We start from the raw sequence: 19,071 nt of genomic DNA on the forward strand, positions 1-19,071 counted from the left end.
CACTGTGGTCCACACCGTTGTTCGATATGTTGTGATGAGCTACCATCATGCTCGGCTGTTGTATGAATGGTTTAATGAGTGTGTTTCTCAGGGCTGGGTACCATGCTTGCTTGACTTTAAGGCCTTCTTCCTTCCGATTGACGTTGTTCTTGTGTTTGTAGATTTCAATGGCCTCTCGATGTAATCTGGCATAGAAGTGTGGCATCCCGCTTAGGATGTCAGTGTCCTCGAACCTGATGTTGTCCTCCCCCTCTTTATACGTGTGATCGGCTACTGCTGACTTATCTATGTGGCCTAGACGGCAGTTTCTTTTATGTTCAGTAATCCAGTCTTGAAACTATGTTGAGTCGTCCCTATTTATACTGAGCCACAGGAGCACGGGATCCTGTCAACTCCAGTAGTTGACAATCGATCATGTTTGTCCTTAGCTGAACATAACCAACTGTGGGTCTGTTTCATTGGAAGAAAGACTGTCTCTATGTCGTGTTGTTTTAATACGATGTCTGCCGGAGCAGCAGACAAAACATATGATAGCAACAGCGCCAACAAACCATGGCCCTTTAGCCCAGATAACATCAATCTCTACGACGCTGGCCATGAAAGCCTATATTCCAAAATTATTTCAACCATCTCTATGATATTTACGAGGTGCAAATCCAACCACTGAGTTTTAATCAACTTCCCTTCACTGGATATTGCTTGCAGTGTAGAAGGACTTCTGTCTGTCTCTTCATGGAATAAGAAAAAGAAAAAGGAAAACTTTCCTGTCATGAGAGATATTTATCCATTAACGAATTTTATCTTCTCTTATGTCCACATGGCACACTTGAAAAAATATTATCTTTTCCCGTTTTATAGAAAAATATTCCTTCTCGAATTCCTACAAATGTAGTGAGCATAGAATGCTTTGCACTCAAGTATTTTCGGCAAGTTCACTGTGCAACTAGAAATTCCAATCAACTGATTATGTATTTAAAGAAGGGTAAAATGGGTGTGTTCAGTTACGTGTTTGAGAAAGACAGGTAATTGCCCTTGATAGTAAAGTACACTATTTTAACTAAATATCGTGATCAAAAGGAACCAATCATGTCAATCAGTAAGACCACGTAATGCACCCTGACTAGACCAACTGTACTACTTCCCTTTACTTATGGTGTCTTGATTGTACATTGTCTAGGTTACCCAAGTCCAGACTCTAGTTATGACATTCCTTTTGAAGGACATCATTCTTCATAAGATGAATGTGTTGTTTTCTAATGCCAGGCGTTTGACAATAAAGTCATTTGACCTCTTGCACTCCAATATTTTTCAAAGATATTATCATGACCAGCCACTGAAGCACAGATTTTGAGGTGTTCCGAATCCATTTCTTGGTTTGAGTTGCACAATGGGCAGTTAGGGGACTGATATATTCCAATTCTATGCAGGTGTTTGGCCAAACAATCATGGCCTGTTGCCAATCTAAATGCAGCTACAGACGATTTTCGTGGTAAATCGGGAATTAACTGTGGATTATGATGCAGAGAGTTACATTTTTCCCTTGAGATTGTGTTATCAAATTTTGTTTGTTGAAGTCTAAGTATGTAGATTTAATAAATCTTTTCACAGAGTAATACATAGATTTAGTAACAGGTCTGTAAGTAGCAGTGCTGCCCTTCTTTGCTAAAGCATCCACATTCTCGTTTCCCAGGATTCCACAATGGGATGGTATCCATTGGAATACAATTCTTTTATTGAGTGTTATTAATGAGATGAAGGTGTGTGTCTAGAGACTATTGATAGAAGGGCTGCTTTGAAGTCTGACAATATAACTGCATTTTAAAATTTATTGATGTGGCATAGAAGATTCCTGAGACTTTCACTTATTGCAATGATTTCTCCATCAAAACTTGTTGTTCCATATCCAAGAGATCTATAAAGAGAGAAGAGACAGCACGTAACACCTGCACCTTGTTCCCTGGAGATCAAGGATCTGTCGGTGTATAAATGAAGCCAGTTTTGTGGAGGGTACCTAATATTAATTGTATCTAAAGACAATTGTTTCATTATTTCAGTGTTTACTTCTGATTTCAGTATTTATTCTGTTAAATTTAGATTATACTCTATATTTAATACAGTTAAAGAGTTTGGTTTAATTTGTAAGTTTTCTTTTAAATTCGGGATGTTGATTTTCTGTTTTAATTCTTGAACCATGGATATGAAACTTTTTTGAGTTTTCAATCTACAGAGAGGACTGTATGAATGCCAAAAAATATAAGATGGATATGTTGGTCCATTTAGAGGGATATATTCAACAGTCTCTTCAGGCTGTCTATATACGTGACATGTGGGGTCTTCTCGAAAAGAGACGCATCGTTTTCAAATGTTTGCAGAGCGGATTATGTCCAATAGGTCCTAATTATTCCAATACTGAACAATGATACTTTGACACAAAACATAGTAAGCTGATTGCACAATCGATGCAAACTTAACAGTGGCATGGGAAAATGATGAAGGGGTCTGAGATAACTAAAACAATAAGAGAAAACACTTCACAAGGGAACAGACAACCAAACAGACCATTTGAGTCACATCAATTGCATATTCTTCCAAGAAAATGTGTCCAAAATTTACAGGTCTGCAATCTAAACAAAGGAGGAGGAAGGAGAAGAGAATGAAAAAGATGAGAGGGATGGAAAGAAAAACGATAGAGGGAAAGAGGTCAGACTGAACAGCAATATTCTTGATATCTCCATATTTTTTTCAATAAGTAGTCTTTTTCTCGAAATCTGACCCATGGGTCTGTCATCTATTGTGTGTACAGTCTTTCAAAAAAACATTTTTTTTATATAAAGGCTCTTTAACATTGTAGATCTAGTCTGTGACATTCAAGGAAAATGGATGGAGCAACATTTTCTACATTTTTAAGAAAATATTGTAAGGGGTATTCTATAAACTTACTGTTTGAAAATTAAGTAAGAATTTCCAATCTGTTTAACACCGACAATTATTATTATTATTATCATTATTATTATTATTATTATTATTATTATTATTATTATTATTATTATTAATCCTCGTCACTGTTGATGTTTGGGATGAACTATGACAAATTATTTGAAATTGGGAATAAGTCTTGACTTTTAAATTTATTTACACTTTTGAGTCTTAATGTCATACATGACTAACTGTAATATTGTTTATATGGTGGAAAGTTTACAAAACAATTTAAAATAAGATCAGGGCTTCTTGAGGCAAAAGGAAAAATGTCTATTCTGTTAACAGTGTCAAGGTCAGCATTATGCATTATCCATGAACATGCATTGCACAAAATGTTTTCTCATAAACTTGTTCATATATATGATTTCACTGCAGGTAATGTCAATGTAGAGGAACAAAAATGTTGAAGGACATAATTAACAATAACAGAGACATAAGGTGTTTACTTTTAAACAAACTTTATTTAATGTTGCTTTTGCAATGGAGGTTTTTAAATAAAAATGTTCATTTCTTGACTATATGAAACAATTTCTGGAGTCGTTTCCCAGCATCCCCTCAAAGTTACTGTGAATCCAACCAGTTACAGACCCTCAGCTAATGGTAAATGGAAACTAGGCATAACCAAAAGGTTTACATCCATATAATTAATTTAGTCATAAGTTTAAGAAACTCTTTTCATTGACAAAATTATCAAGAAATAAAATATGTACCCACTACTGTAAACTAATATGTCATAAGCAATTGGTGTGTCTCATAAAAAAGGGGGTAAAATGGTCCCTACATTTTCATATGCATATACAGAAATTAAATTACTGTAAACTACTAATATGTGTCATTTTCCGTCTTCTGCTTGTTTTGGTTAACATTCAGGTGTGTGTGTGTGTGTATGTAAATCTTTCAAACAAAATGAATAGAATTTTCCTTTCCCATTTTGCGTTATTCCTTTTTATTTAGTAGAAAATAGACTTTGTGTCTAGAAATAATTGCAACATTGCAGTAAATACAGTAACACTTGTCAATGCATGGATACATTCCTCTTGTGCAGTAATGGGGGTGGTTAAATAGTCAATATCAATATTATTATATACTTTTTCACGAGGTGACTGCCCTTATATCCCATGGTAGTTATGCTTTAGGTTGAAGCATGCATCTGGCAACAGCATTGCCAAAGTCTATTACTTAAAGTGATTTATTAATAACTGAACTATTAAAATAGTCTTAAACCATAAATGTAACAGAAGCAATGTGCAAAATTACTTGTTGGAACTGAGAAATCTAAAGACGTTTATAAAATATGTATTTCGAAATGTGTTTTAAAGATAAGAGCATTAAAATTTATCATGTACAATAATTATTTCTGGATATATATAAGCACAAAGGAACAAAATTGTAGCGGAATTTTCCGTTCATAATATGTTGGGACCCTTCCCTTAAAAAAGACTCTCGTTGAAAACCTTCTCCCTTGTATGTATGTAGGTATGTTATGCAGTGGCGTGCATTCAGGGTAGGCTAGGTATGCTGTGTCTACCCAGGCTTTTTTAATATCAACAATAAATTTTAAGCCTATTCTAAGGTGTTACTAGCTTCAGACGTTAATAAATAGACATTGTTTTACATAAATTACTAATTCTTTCAAATCTAGGTTAACTTCGTGCTGGCTCACCGGCATAGCAATGGGCTCTGCTGTACAGCCAGCCAGTTCTCTGTGTGGTGCATCCCAGCCCCGTAATGAGCATTCTCTTGTCTTCTCTCTTGTCTCATTGGCTTCTGGCACATGCGTGCTTGCTCTTTGTATGCAACCATTTGGCTTGTCTTGTAGGTCAAGTATGTGTTAAGCAGTGCACTTTCGGTGATGATTTCTAATTCCAAGAGTACTGATAAGCAAAAATTGAAGTGAATAGTATTTCATGGTTGATGCGAAAATGTAAATGGAAGCGTGTCATATAATGACTTAAAATAATTATATAATAGAGGGAATCCTGAAAAAGTTGTTGATTGGCAATCATTCAGTGAAGAAAGCGAAATTTTAACTGAGGGAAAGCCTACGCCAAGTCCTCCGGATTTGAAATTCAGACATAAGAAAGAAGGGGATGGGATATTTTCGATATTTTAATATAAATGAATATAAAAGAAATATTCGTGGTATATACCCTCATGAACTAGCTACACATCTGAAATTTAAATGGCATCACACAGCATTCTCTAAATTCTACAAGTTGACATCACTTGTTTTGTCCATATCCCACACATCAGTATCGGTCAAAAAATCATTTCTGTCCTTAAAGGAATGAAATAATTTGAATGATCGACTCAAAGATAACAAAGATTAAACAACCTAGCTTTGATGTCAAAAAAGCAGCAGCTACAAGAATGAAAAATTCTATAACATTTTACAGTGATGTTATCAATGAGTTTACAAAGCAAGAGTAAAGAATGGAGTTTTCCTTCAAGTAAACAAGATATGATTTCTTTGAAATTTTGTGTTATTGCTTTATTAGTTTCGTGTTCGTTGTCTAAATATGCTGGAATGATTTAATGATTATAATGCATAATATTTTTCCAAAGCTGGATTATAAAATATAGCTGGGCAGTAGTGACATCAAGTTATCTCTAAAAAGAGAACCTACCCTAAGGCAGCAGGCATCGCACGCCACTGATGGTATGTATGTGTGTGTATATATGCATGTACGTACGTATGTATGTATGTATGTATGTATGTATGTATGTATGTATGTATGTATGATGTTTGTAATGGTATCAATCTCCTCAATATATTATTTACACAAAATAAATGAATGCTCAGAAGAGTTTTTCTTGAACTAAATTAGACTAGAAATAGTCAGCATATTTTCCCTTAATTTTTGTGTGGCAAGTTCAGTGAGTTAAGGTAAATATTTTTCTTTGTGCTGGGAGGGAGAAGCAGCATCTTCAGGAAAATTTTCGAAGCATAAAAGAATTAAAAATCACGTGATGGAGCCAATCTGAGTCAGTTTTCACAATTCCGTCTATTTTATTATAAAATTATATATTTCTGGTACAGTATATACTTTTTAACTCGTATCAATGCATGATTTACTCCCTGACATCTTTAGGTTATTTTCTGGCACTGTACCAACAGCATTTAGCATATAACAATGTAAAGGTGATTATAATATGCAGGAAAAAATTTGGAAGAAAGTGGATGTAAGTGAATTTAAAAGCACTGTCCAAGAATACTCAAGATGCACTTTATTAAAGGGAAGGAAAAGAAGTCAACATTCTTAATCTTGACTTTAGAAATGAAATCTCAGATACCGAAGCTAAATATGCTACTCCACTTCTTGATATCATCTTTTAATTTTTGTGATTTGGAATGTACCTTCGTTTCCGAAAGTTGTTATGATGTGTCATCACACTTCAGTCTGTTCTCAGTATTAAAATATTAAATTCATACAACGTCAGTTATGAATTGTGCCATGCAGTTGTCCTGCAGTGTTCAAGTTTTGTTAATACCAAATATATTTTTTTTAATGAAAACCAAGTTTCTATTCAATAATGAAATTATTTTATGCCCACATTTTAATAATGGTCTGTGTATTAGTTTTACATACAAATACATTTAAAATTTATATAAATTTTATCCAAAAAGTGAATGTGTCCCAAAATGTAATTCATCTCTACACATTAATTAAAATTAATGACAAATTCAGTATGCTCATTTCAGACACATATTTCAAAAGAGTATCTCACTGATAAATTGGAATAGATAGTCACTGCCATTTATTAGTGAGAGTCAAGACAATTTAAACAAACTGTGTTAAGTTTCTAAACATTGTGAAGTCGATTGTACATTTATTTTATTTAACTTCTGGCAAATGCATGATTACTAAATTAGTACATTTGCAATAAAAGAGTATGTAAATATGTTGGCAGAACAGTTATGAATTTTGTTTCTCAGTTGCTTTTAATCAAATGCTAAATTCTACTGCTGTTTAGCCGCTTCCTTCCAAACCTATCCATGTAATTAATTCAGTATTATTTTAAACAATTACTTAATAGCAAATGCCATGTGCTGTTGCTGTTGATATAGCCTGCATAACCTATGTGTTTGTGATATGGAAAACAAATCATCATTTTATGTTAAAAAAATTATTCCAACTGATATTTTAACTTTGGTACATAAAGGAAATATCTATAAAGCTCAAGAATATGACTGCTTTGTTAATTTTGAAAAAAAAATATATATATTTTTTTTGTTGTAACTGATGTAAAGGGAAACTTTTATAATTGGAATTCTCATAAAATCAATGTATATTCATAAACTAAATTCCTAAAGAGAACTCGTTATTTTGAGTACAATTGTGATGCATCATCAAATGATTGTATGTAATTCAATCTGCCTTCAGAATGGATGTTATTAAATTTGGATCATATTTCTGGAAGGTATTTTGGTGTGTAAAGTAATTCGTTTCCTATTATTAGTAGACAATAAATCATCAATTAATTTTAGAATAAACTGTACGCGTATAATGGCAATTTATAAATTACATATTTCAGCATCTTAAAAATGTAAGCTGAATTGTATACTTAATGATGCAGGGAATTTCTTGTTGTACTGCACATACAATTAGTTTTCTCATCTTCTGTTTTTGAAGTAAGTCCGTTTTCAAGTCTCCTACTTTAATTTCTCTTTTATTAGTTCAAGCTTTCACTATAGCAATCAGATTTTTTCAGGTATTTATAAAATAATATCGGTAGTGGGTTAACTCAGATAAAGTATAATCAGCTGGGATCTGACTGGAGATTGGAGACATGCAGGTGGTTGTATTTTACAGTACAGAATCTGCAATGGAAGGCACAATCCTTTGCCTGGTTCACAGTCCACTGACATGGTGCACTCATGTTTTATGAAGATGAGTTATTCCCGCTGTAAACCCTTTTTTGTATTAGCTCGAAGAATAAGTAACTTTTTATGTCAAATATCTTTTGAAGCACCAGTCCACTGGACATTTGCAGACAGTGACACAGTCTGTCTTAAGTTACCTATACTCAGCTGTGGATGATGCAAATCTGGCAAGAGAAACTTTCGAGATAACGACTAGTTAAAATTTCTATTTGAATAAAAGAAGATATACTTCTCATAATTTACGTCCTATAAGGCTTGTCTCGTGTTGTGATGGAGAGCACATTTTCATGAGTGCAACACATATTCATATTAGCATATTGTTGGGACATGCTTCATGAGGTAGCCAGGCTTGAACCTTCCAGCTCAGAATTCGTAAGTTGAACTTGGTTAGCATAATTTATGATTCTATTCACTGGAAATTTAATGTTAGGAATCAATTAAAAGAAAAGGCAGCCCAGAATTACGTTGTTCTACTGAATCTTCTCTATAATGGAACTCTTCAACAACAAGAAAGAAGAAAAGAAGAAAAAAACAAAAACAAATCACACATTGGTCTCTGGCTACCTTCCCACGCAAAACAATACATTCTAATGAGATTAATATAAAACAAAGTAGTATCACAATGACAATTTGTACCGTCAAAACGTCATCTGAATCGGCAAACAAGTATATTCCCAGTCTCCCATTACAGTACAGCCTATTATAAAACCCTTGCAACAGTTGTGAATCCCTAGTGATTCCAGTAATACTAGTCTAATTTAAACAACAACTTCAAGTGTGGATTTATTTACACAATCCAACACTAAACATCGCCTCCATACAAATTAAACATTTCTTCTATAGAATCTAACACATCAAACCCAGTTTTTTTCTTTTTTTTTTTTTTGGCTTTAGTGATTTAAAAAATCTACTCAAATAAACAAATTTGCAGGGAAACTGGCTTGAAGCACAAGTCAACATTCCCTTGTGAATATGAGGCACAAATCAACTTAAATTAAATACATGTAAAAGTGTCAAGAATTGAAGACAAAATGTACATATCCAATCCTGACATACTGTTACTATTAATAACCTGTGCTAATTGTATATATGTTACAGTATATTGGACACCCAGGATGCATCCTGTATTAGTTCGGTGCATTGTATCATATGTGGTAGCTTATTCCGTTTTTCTCAGTCTATTAAAGCTTTCTATAAAAAAGCTGCAGGAGAGAAAATGGTGGCAGATCGGTCGCACATCCTGCAGAGGAAGTGAAAATCACTTCGGGGAATGGCTACAGCTCACTGCGGGAGGTGTCGAGGCTAAATATACATGCGATTCAATGCCGAGCAAATACGAAATACTGCCTGGGTAGCATTATTAATACCTTATGATTCACTATGAAAGCACAATATTTTCAACCGTTTACAAATAGTTATTAGTAACCAATGCCCTTTACGTATCTCTTGTATCATAGCTATACATTACTGCAACTTGTATTCAAAGGGTTGCATACATATTTTGCAGTGCTGTACAGATGTTTGCAATTTGTTTTATAATTACCAATTCCTACATTACCATATTTATTGCAGTTAAAAAATAAAACATAAAATGAAGCAGCTACCAAAATGTCTCCGAAATGGAGGGCAGGCAGCACTTGCTGTGCCACATTGGTATTATTAATATTATTGCTGGTCCTGCCTACTAGGCTTAACTGTTTCTTATGGACTCTGGAGCACTTTACCGTCTCAGGCACTACAGGTAAGTTTGTTCATCTTATTGCTGTGGTACAAACGTGTCCTCTCCCGAGGCAACTTTGGGATCTCTACAATGAAACAGCAAAACCCAATTTATTTTCTGACATGTTTTCAGAGGCTCTAACTACTCTACAAATAATTAATTTTGACTTAAGGCAACATTTGTCTTCCCTTGCCTTTCAAATTTCTCTCCACCAGAATAACATCTCACAAGACATAAGAGTTCTCAGCAATATATATCAACAGGATCGTGGCTGATGAAACCACGACCTTGTCTTTTGAGACTGTCATGTCAGTAAGTCGTTTCAGTTCACGCGACTCCCAATTGACCATCACATCATTCCATCTGCTCTACTTTGCTAAATTGTAGGCCTATTTGTAGTCATATCGAATGACACAAACCCCCTGTTCCTAGTTTCGTTTTCTAAACCAGGCCACATGTGTCCCGACTGTCTTCTTACATAGTGCTTGGCACCTCATCTAATGGTTACTATATGTCATGCTGGCATAGAGGAAGACTATATAAGTAATTGCTACTACTCAGAAATATCCCTAATTCTTTGTAAACTTTGGGCCATGGGGTAATATTCTATTTAGAGTGTCACAGTCCATATTAACCTTAGCCCAAACACAGCCAAAATGTGGCAAAATGATATCCTATAAAAATAAGCAGCATATCCCGATGTTGATGTCTGTCCCTAAGTTATTACCTACAACACTCACTGCACAAATGTTATTTATGGTTTCCATAAAAAAAGAAACAAACGCTAAAAAGGTTCTATAAAAACGCGATGCTATCCACCGTATGCTAGCTTTCATTTCCCCAAGGAAAACGTCTATGTACAGTTAATATATTGAGCCTTTTTATCCAAGTGATCAATAAAGAACCAACTGACTAACCTGCAATATTATCAACAATGGGTATATGTAACAATATATAACAAGATGCTATTTATCAAAAGTCTTTCCCAGTTGAATGCCTACACTACTGACAGAGGCCTCATGGGAAGCAGGCCCCTCTACGTTTTGATTTGGCTGGCTAGTCAAGTTTTGTACCTCTGCAAGAAGCTCTACAAATCAACCTGCTAACATTAGTTTCACAGCTGATTCCTCTTTGGTAATATAAGAAACGATCAGTTGAGATTCTGCGTCCTGGCTGTTAACACGCGCGGCCCAAAAGAAGAGTATGTAGTTAGTCTAACACTACCTACAAGACTTGCACGGCTTCGTGGAGCCATGACTCTCGTGCTTCCTGCCTTCTAATAATCCCATAAAGCTGACGTCACTATCAGCCTGCATCACAACAAGAAACAAATGACGTGTTTCTTTTACGTTTTAAGATGGCACAAAATTTCAACTAATTCTACCTCATCTTCATGACACAACTGAATGAGACCTGTGCAGTATTCAAGAGATGGCACGTTCAAATCGTTAAGATGCTGCCCATGCACCCCGCTTCCGAGGCCAACCAACAAGATGCTAGTACAGTCTTCACTTTGTCCATCACGTCTGATATCTCACAAGGCTTTTGTTCTCATGTTCCACTCCACATGTGCAACCAGCAGTCAAGCTATTTACTCTGAGTATAAGGCAATCTCTCTCGCTCTCTCTCTCTCTCTCTCTCCTTTCTCATTTGAACCAACACCTACAGATCTAAAGACTGCTTGGAAGAGGAAAACGATGGCGAGAGGAAATACAGTGAAGAAATTTCAGTAAGGGAGGGGAATAGAGCGAAGAAAAGTAGCGATTCTCTCATCCCGCGAACTGTAAATAGGAAGCGTGGAGAAGAATATCGCACAAAGATATATGGAGTGCACTACAGCATCTACAATGGAGAACAGACTACGAGCAGATGTGGTCATATCACAGACTTAACGATTGCTGAACTGGTTTCCATTCCAATATTCTTTCCCACTGACTAGCACTCTGCACTTAATTCATTCACTAGATGCCTGGCTTAAAATTTTTACCATAATTTTTTTTATAAAATTAGCTATCTGACAGACCTTACTTTAAATGACTCAAATTTTTCAAAGGGTATAATATTCTTATATAAAAATAACAAACTCAAACATCTATCTCAAAACTTAAAGAAGCAGCATATTGTAATATACAATCATGTTAAAGAACAAAATAAAATAAACAAACAAAATAACACCAAAACATAATCATTTTCATATTAGATTGCATAAATTAATTAATCCAACTAAAGTTATATAGGTATTAATGTTGAAGTACCCTATTTTAGATGCCCTATTAAATTAATGTGAAATGCACATACATACATACAAAAGTGAACATATGTAAAACAAAATAAATATGTACAGTAGGCCCTACTTTGCATTGTAAAATATTTTCGGCAAACTGCGACATTTCCTCGCAAAGAAAATGGCACAATCAGCGTAATACAGACCTAGATCAGAAGCTGAGAGCAAGACCCAAGAATTAAATTTTGAAGAAACTTAATTCCTCTAGTTTGTGAGATTCGATAAATCCTATGACAAACAGCAAACAAATTGCAACAAAAATGTTAACAGATGTATCTCATGCTTGAATTTACTACATAAAGGAAATGATATCATTCATCTTCATCACGATCAATCTGTCTCTTTCACGTGCATAAGCCATCACTGTGCATTCTACAACAGGCTAAAAGTCTTTGGTAACAAAACACACTCAGTTCCCTATGTAAAATTGTGATGACTCCGGTCCACAGACAACATTACTATTTACAACACAGGGCATCATGGCATCGACCAGACTGACTATTGGCTTCTCGACACCACGGGCGGGAACGACAAGCGCTGTGTCGGCCATGGAGAGTGAGAGAGCTGCCTATATTGCTTGGGAGTGCATCTTCTTGTCCTGCTGTCAGGCCCAGACCATCTGCCTGCCCCTACCAGCTGAACGTACACAAATTGAGCAAAACCTAACGAACGCTGCTAGAGTCTGACTCCAACTTATGATGACTGCGACTTGGCAGGAGGGGCGGGTGGAGCCCCGGCCGGAGCCGAGCCCCCAGGATTGGGCGTCCGTGATGGAGGTGTCTGAGTACCACCGCTTGACCCGTGGCTTCCATTGGAACCAGAGCCTCCTGATCCCATAGCCTGACTCGTGTCCATACCTTCACTGGTATGAACTACTGTGTTGAAATATCGTTCTGTTGGCAGAAGAACAAAGACTCATTAGTGCAGGTGCCACAGAGTAAACAGCAATGTAAATAACTTAACCTCAGTAATGTTTTATGAAATCATCTTCACACAACGGGGCAATTAACAGTAATTTTCATGTAAGGGTACAGATGTAACTATTCACCAGAGACCGAAATACGTTTCCAACAAATATTTGTGAATGAAGCAGCTGTGAAGCAGAATTTTCCCGATATTTCCGTTATCCCACCATTTTAATTTCAACATTGCTTCACCATGGCCATATTATTAACACACAGTCTCTGGGTAGTCCATATAATTATAGCAGAGTTCACATAAGTTTATTTCCTAAAAAGCTAATATGTCCATCTTTTAAATGTTGCCAACTGTCACCAGATATCAACCACGCAGGTAAAATCACAATGCTATACAGTGAAAAAAAAATCGTATTTATTTATGACTGATCTAATATTAAAATGGGTTTTGTCTGGCAAAATGAAATTGAGTGATTTGGCTAAACTTCGTGATTCATGAGACCTAATCTAAAAATTTATTTTGTTTGATCACATGAAATAATTAGTATGTAGTCCGAAAACTGAATACCACTTTAAAATGTATGCTGTTTATTCATTAATTATTACTGTATTATTTATTAACATTGATAGTATTAATTACGTTCAAATTACAAAGGTAAACAATGTTGTCAACACAAAAGTTAGAAAGTAAAGAATGTGTGACATTACAAACTACAGGAAACATGCTTCCTATACATGTGGAAGATCGCATAAACGCCATGACCAAAGCAATGAGTAGCATCAGACACCTCAACAGACAGTCCTTAACAACAACAATGAGACTGTTTCAGATTAAAACCTTTCCAGTGGTCTCCTAATTTCGAATATAAAAGAAGATATAAGGGACAAGGCTTGCTGGATAGTGGCACCAAAATAAATCAACTGATGTCGGGCAGAGAAGTGGTATGATATGGACGTCGAGTATGGGAAGATCACTGTACATCTAGTGGAATATAAGATCTTGGTTTGATTTTGAGCACAAAATTTAGAAATCATGATAATATTTCCTAGGCGGGTACAATGGATGTATATTAACAACCTCACTGCAATGGATTAAAGCACGATAATGTTATTTAATGATTAAGCCTCCATAAATTCCTCATGAAAATACGAGACACTTTTACTACCGAATTTGTTCTTTTTCTTTTTTCTTTAGATAAGAAAATTGAAGTTAGAAGTTACTGAAAAATGTATTAAGTAAGATTGAAAGAAGGGAGTTAACAAAAGAAAGAACATTATTGCCTTTAAACAATGTTTATTCATGTCAATTTATTTACGTCACTTGATAGAACTTCATACATAGTTCATTCATGTTTGCTTATTTCAAAATTAAACATTTGCAAACATTTATACAAATCAAAACAATACTTTCAACATTAATGTATGAAGTAAACATCAGTTAGAGAAATTATTGATTTTTAAATTATAAAATAAAGTTTGATTAAAACATGGCACTTTTGCATATTCCAACAAACATTACAGGGATGCAAGACACCTGGGCCAAAAAGGGGACTGTCCCGTTCTGTTTAATACCCATAGGCTATAATGGATTGTGTAACTTTTCTTGTTTAAGTATAATAATAATAATAATAATAATAATAATAATAATAATAATAATAATAATTATTATTATATTCTAAAACAGTGTTAATAATTTAAATTGTAATTATGGTATTTTTAAAAATAAAGTCCTGTTTAATGCATTTTAAACCATATCTGTGATGTAAACACCTATTATGATTTATGTTGGTTAATAATTGTGACAAAATAACTTCAAAGCACTCATAACAAAAGCTTTTGAATGCACCATAAAGGTAAATTATTTAAGCTGTATATAATATTTCACACTCAAAAACAAAACAAGGCTCATGCATGTAACTCATTGTTTCCTTAACCTTTTCGTTGCAGGTGGGCTAGTAAGTGAACAAATCTTTAGGATATTTCATTTTGTTATATGAAACAAGCTAGCAATATGCACAATAAGAAAAAAAGGAGTTGTTAAATTAGGATCTACCAAACATTTTGAACTCAATACATTCTAGGATAGGCTATCATTATATTCGTAATCCATTGTATGTAACATACACTGCGCAATGTTTTGCCCTCTATCAGCTGGTCGGACAGCACTGTTATTTTGATGCCACATTCATCCAACAGAGTACTATCGAATGCTCTCTCTATTTACTTTAATTGCAAGAGTAGATGTGAATCTCTGACACAGATCTGCTCCAACGTCTGAACTGTTTCCTAATACAATCAGTGCACATCATGTGCTATTCCACTTTCATTCAAAAAGTAACTGCCACTTGTCAGTTCCGAATTTCGAAACAAAGTTAACAAAATAAAATTCTACTAAAAATTCATTATAATCCACTAGCATTTGTAGTAACAGTAGGAAAATGGTAGGTTTCACCTTTATGGTATAAATTAAGTAGTTCTGGACTACAGAAGGACTCATGAATTTAATAAATACCAGTACCAACTATAAAGAATCTATGTAGAAATTAATTTTTGGTCCTACAGAATATATCTGTTATGGTAACAATGATTATTAGAGAGAAAAATTCGTGCTCTAACCACTGAGCTACGCCGAAGTTCAATCCACAGGCCACAAAGGGGAAAACACTAGAGGAGAGGAATTTGATCCGGTGCTGTGGATTGAACTTCAGCGTGGCTCAATGGTTAGAGCACTTGGTATGTAGAACCAAGGACCCGGGTTCGATCCCCGATGCCGGAACAAATTTTTCTCCTCTAATAATCATTGTAACTATAGAGAAGTTACAGGGTTTCTATGAAAACATTCCATTGGAAAATTTTTCAATACACACCAGGAAAATACAAATCTGTGCAAGAATGAAAGGAAACGTTATTCTGCAAAGGAACTTCATAGTTGAAGCATTGTGTTAAAAAATTTTAAATATCATTCATGATTATGAAAGCATAGAGGTATCTCACAAGAAGTATGAATTTATCTTCACGCAATATAAGGTTAATTTTATTTACTTAAACTAACAAATGCAATTGAGTGGTCCAGAGAAAGTGTAAGGTAACCCACACAAGCGATTGTCATATTCTTAGGTAAACAGAACACGATTTCTTCGAGTTTTATATAACCTTTCACTGTATTCCATAGGCTTATTCTGAATGGATGCTAAGTAGTTATGTTCCTCATATACGTTAAATTTATTCACTGTTGCATTTCTGTTAGATAATACTGCAAAGACATCATTACGTGTAATTGTTGATTTCACTGTGAATAATATCAGCTGACATCATCATCATAATTATTATTATTATTACTACTGTGACTATAAAACAGGATGTTACCAATGCATTGGGTTAGAGAGAGTGTGAAAACAGTAATCATAAGTCGTCGTTATCATCATAGCACTACAGTCAAAAGTGGACCTTGGCTTCTCTCACAACAGCCTCCACTTCACTCTGTTCCCAGCCACAGTCCTCCAATTCCTCACTTCCAGGCTTGTAACATCTCGCAATATGTCATCCATCCACGGCTTCTTCAGTCTTCCTCTCCTTCTTTCTCCCTCCATTCTTGCGTTCATTATCATCTTGGGAAGCCTTCCCTCCTCCATTTTCACTACATGTTCTAACCATCTCAGCCTAATAGATTTAATAAAGCTCATTATATTCTCGCCTTCCAATAGCTCATCAATCTCTTTATTTATTATTTTCCTCCACTCTCCCCTATCATACATTGAAGTATAAATCCTACGTACAATTTTCCTTTCAAAGATGAGAAGGCTATTCTCATCTTCCAGTTTCACTGTCCATGTTTCTGCTCCATAAGTAACTACTGGGCGAATGAGTGTTCTATATAGTTTAAGTTTTGTTCCTTTAGATAGCATTCTTGATGTGAACATGTATGAGAACGAGAAATAAGATATATTTCCATACATTATTCTTTTTGAATTTCATTCTCCACTTTATTTTCATTACTCATAGACGACCCAAGGTATGTGAATTCTTGAACACTTTCGAAATTATAATTCTCCATTTCAAAATTTACTAGTCTTTCATTTCTCTGTTTATTCAGTCTCATATATTTTGTTTTTTCTTCGTTTACTTTTAAGTAGTCATAAGTAATAGAGTGATAATGGAAGCGGAAGGGTGGAAGAAGTGGAAAAGAATAAGGATGAATCAGGTGCAGTGAAGTTCAATGACATAAGTGACAATTCAAGTGAAGCAGGTAGGGGAAGTGACAAATTATGAGGTCCACATTACATAAAGCAATTCTTTACAAGAAATATTTTATATCATATTATTTATCATAGTAATAATTTAAAAAAGGTTAGAAAGACGTAGACAGTAGTATAGATATCGTTGAGATAGAGAATAGAGATAATTATTTCAATGAAAGACAGGAAGCAAGTCGTACACTTAGGAAAAAAAGAGAGATTAGTTGAAGGAAAAACTGAATGAGGTAGAAATAAATAGTGAGAATAAAAACATTAGAGATTTATATAAGGGCATAAAGGAATTTAAAAGAAAGGATATGAGGCAAGGGTAAACGTCATCAAGGATGAGACTGGTGACTTGCTTGCAGACCCTAAGTCCATCCTGAACAGATGAAAAAACTAGTTTGGGCAAGTACTAAATGTACAAAGGCCAAAGAGAAATGATCGCGACAATTTTCAAATACTGTACATACTGCTGAGCCATTTATTCCTGAACCCACACTTTCTGAAGTTGAAATTGCGAGAGAAAAGCTGAAAAAGTACAAGTCTTCAGGTATCGATCAAATTCCAGCAGAATTAATACAAAAGGGTGGAAGCGCATTATCTAGCGAAATTTATAAGCTTGTACTTGCTATTTGGGAAAAGGAAATTGTACCAGAACAATGGAAGGAGTCCATAATTGTACCTATCTTTAAGAAGGGGGAAAAGACTAACTGCAGTAACTTTCGAGGAATATCACTTTCACAGACATCATACAAAATTTTGTCCAATATTCTTTTGAGAAGATTAACTCCGTATGTAGATGAAATTATTGGAAATCATCAATGTGGTTTTAGGCATAATACATAGACTATTGATCAGATATTTTGTATTCGACAGACATTGGAGAAGAAATGGGAGTATAAGGGCACAGTACATCAGTTATTCATAGATTTCAAAAAGGCATGTGACTCGGTTAAGAAAGAAGTTTTATATAATATTCTTATTGAATTTGGTATTCCCAAGAAGCTAGCTTGATTAATTAAAATGTGTCTTAGTGAAACGTACAGCAGAGTCCATATAGGCTAGTTTATGTCTGATGCTTTTCCAATTCACTGTGGGCTAAAGCAAGGAGATGCACTATCACCTTTACTTTTTAACTTTGCTCTAGAATATGCCATTAGGAAAGTCGAGGAAAACAGAGAGGGTTTGGAATTGAATGAGTTACATCACCTGCTTGTTTATGTAGATGACGTGAATATGTCAAGAGAAAATCCACGAACTGTTAGGGAAAATAAGGGAATTTTACTGAAGCAATAAGGTGATAGGTTTGTAAGTAAATCCCGAAAAGACGAAGTATATGATTATGTCTCGTGACCAAAACACAGTACGAAATAGAAATACAGTAGTAGGAAATTTATCCTTTGAAGAGGTGGAAAAATTCAAATACCTGGGGGCAACACTAACAACTATAAATGACACTCGAGAGGAAATTAAATGCAGAATAAATATGGGAAATGCCAGTTATTATTCGGTTGAGAAGCTTTGTCATCTACTCTCCTTTCAAAAAACTGAAAGTTAGAATATATAAAACAGTTATTATATTACTGGTTGAAACAACTCTCACTTTGAGACAGGAACAGAGGTTAAGGGTGTTTGAGAATAAGGTTCTTAGACAAATATTTGGGCTAAGAGAGATGAAGTTACAGGAGAATGGAGAAAGTTACATACCGGTAACAGAGAACTGCCCACATTGAATTCTTCACCTAACATAATTAGGAATGCAAATCTGGCTTTCAGGTAGTAGCTCCCTGTAAAGCAGGTTTGAATAATTTCAAGGAAAAATTGTTTCGGCGCTGGGTATCGATCCCAGGACTCTTCGCTTAGTGCGCGAATGCTCTACCGATTGAGCTACCCCAGGAACTATACACGACACAGTCACAATTTTTCCTTTGTATCCACACAACTCAAATGAGCTGACAAGACGCTGGAGTTCTGGAGTCTTGTCAGCTCATTTGAGTTGTGCAGATACAAAGGAAAAATTGTGACTGTGTCGTGTATAGTTCCTGGGG

The 19,071-nt window shown here is 35.0% G+C and overlaps 1 protein-coding gene across 12 annotated transcripts in view; it reads right to left on the reverse strand.

Annotated features, from left to right (window-relative positions):
• Window positions 1-3,420: 3,420 nt before the first annotated feature.
• NfI (Nuclear factor I) overlaps window positions 3,421-19,071 on the reverse strand; it is an 849,368-nt gene continuing 833,717 nt past the window's right edge. For 11 of the 12 annotated variants that reach the window (XM_069838135.1, XM_069838131.1, XM_069838133.1 and 8 more), the window contains one exon: window positions 3,421-12,761. In XM_069838135.1, coding sequence (XP_069694236.1) covers window positions 12,562-12,761 — 200 coding nt within the window. In that variant the 3' untranslated portion in view covers window positions 3,421-12,561. The remainder of the gene's footprint in view (window positions 12,762-19,071) is intronic. The other variant, XM_069838132.1, reaches the window with a different exon arrangement.

This window comes from Periplaneta americana, chromosome 10, assembly GCF_040183065.1.
Source record: "Periplaneta americana isolate PAMFEO1 chromosome 10, P.americana_PAMFEO1_priV1, whole genome shotgun sequence".
Lineage (NCBI taxonomy): Eukaryota > Metazoa > Arthropoda > Insecta > Blattodea > Blattidae > Periplaneta > Periplaneta americana.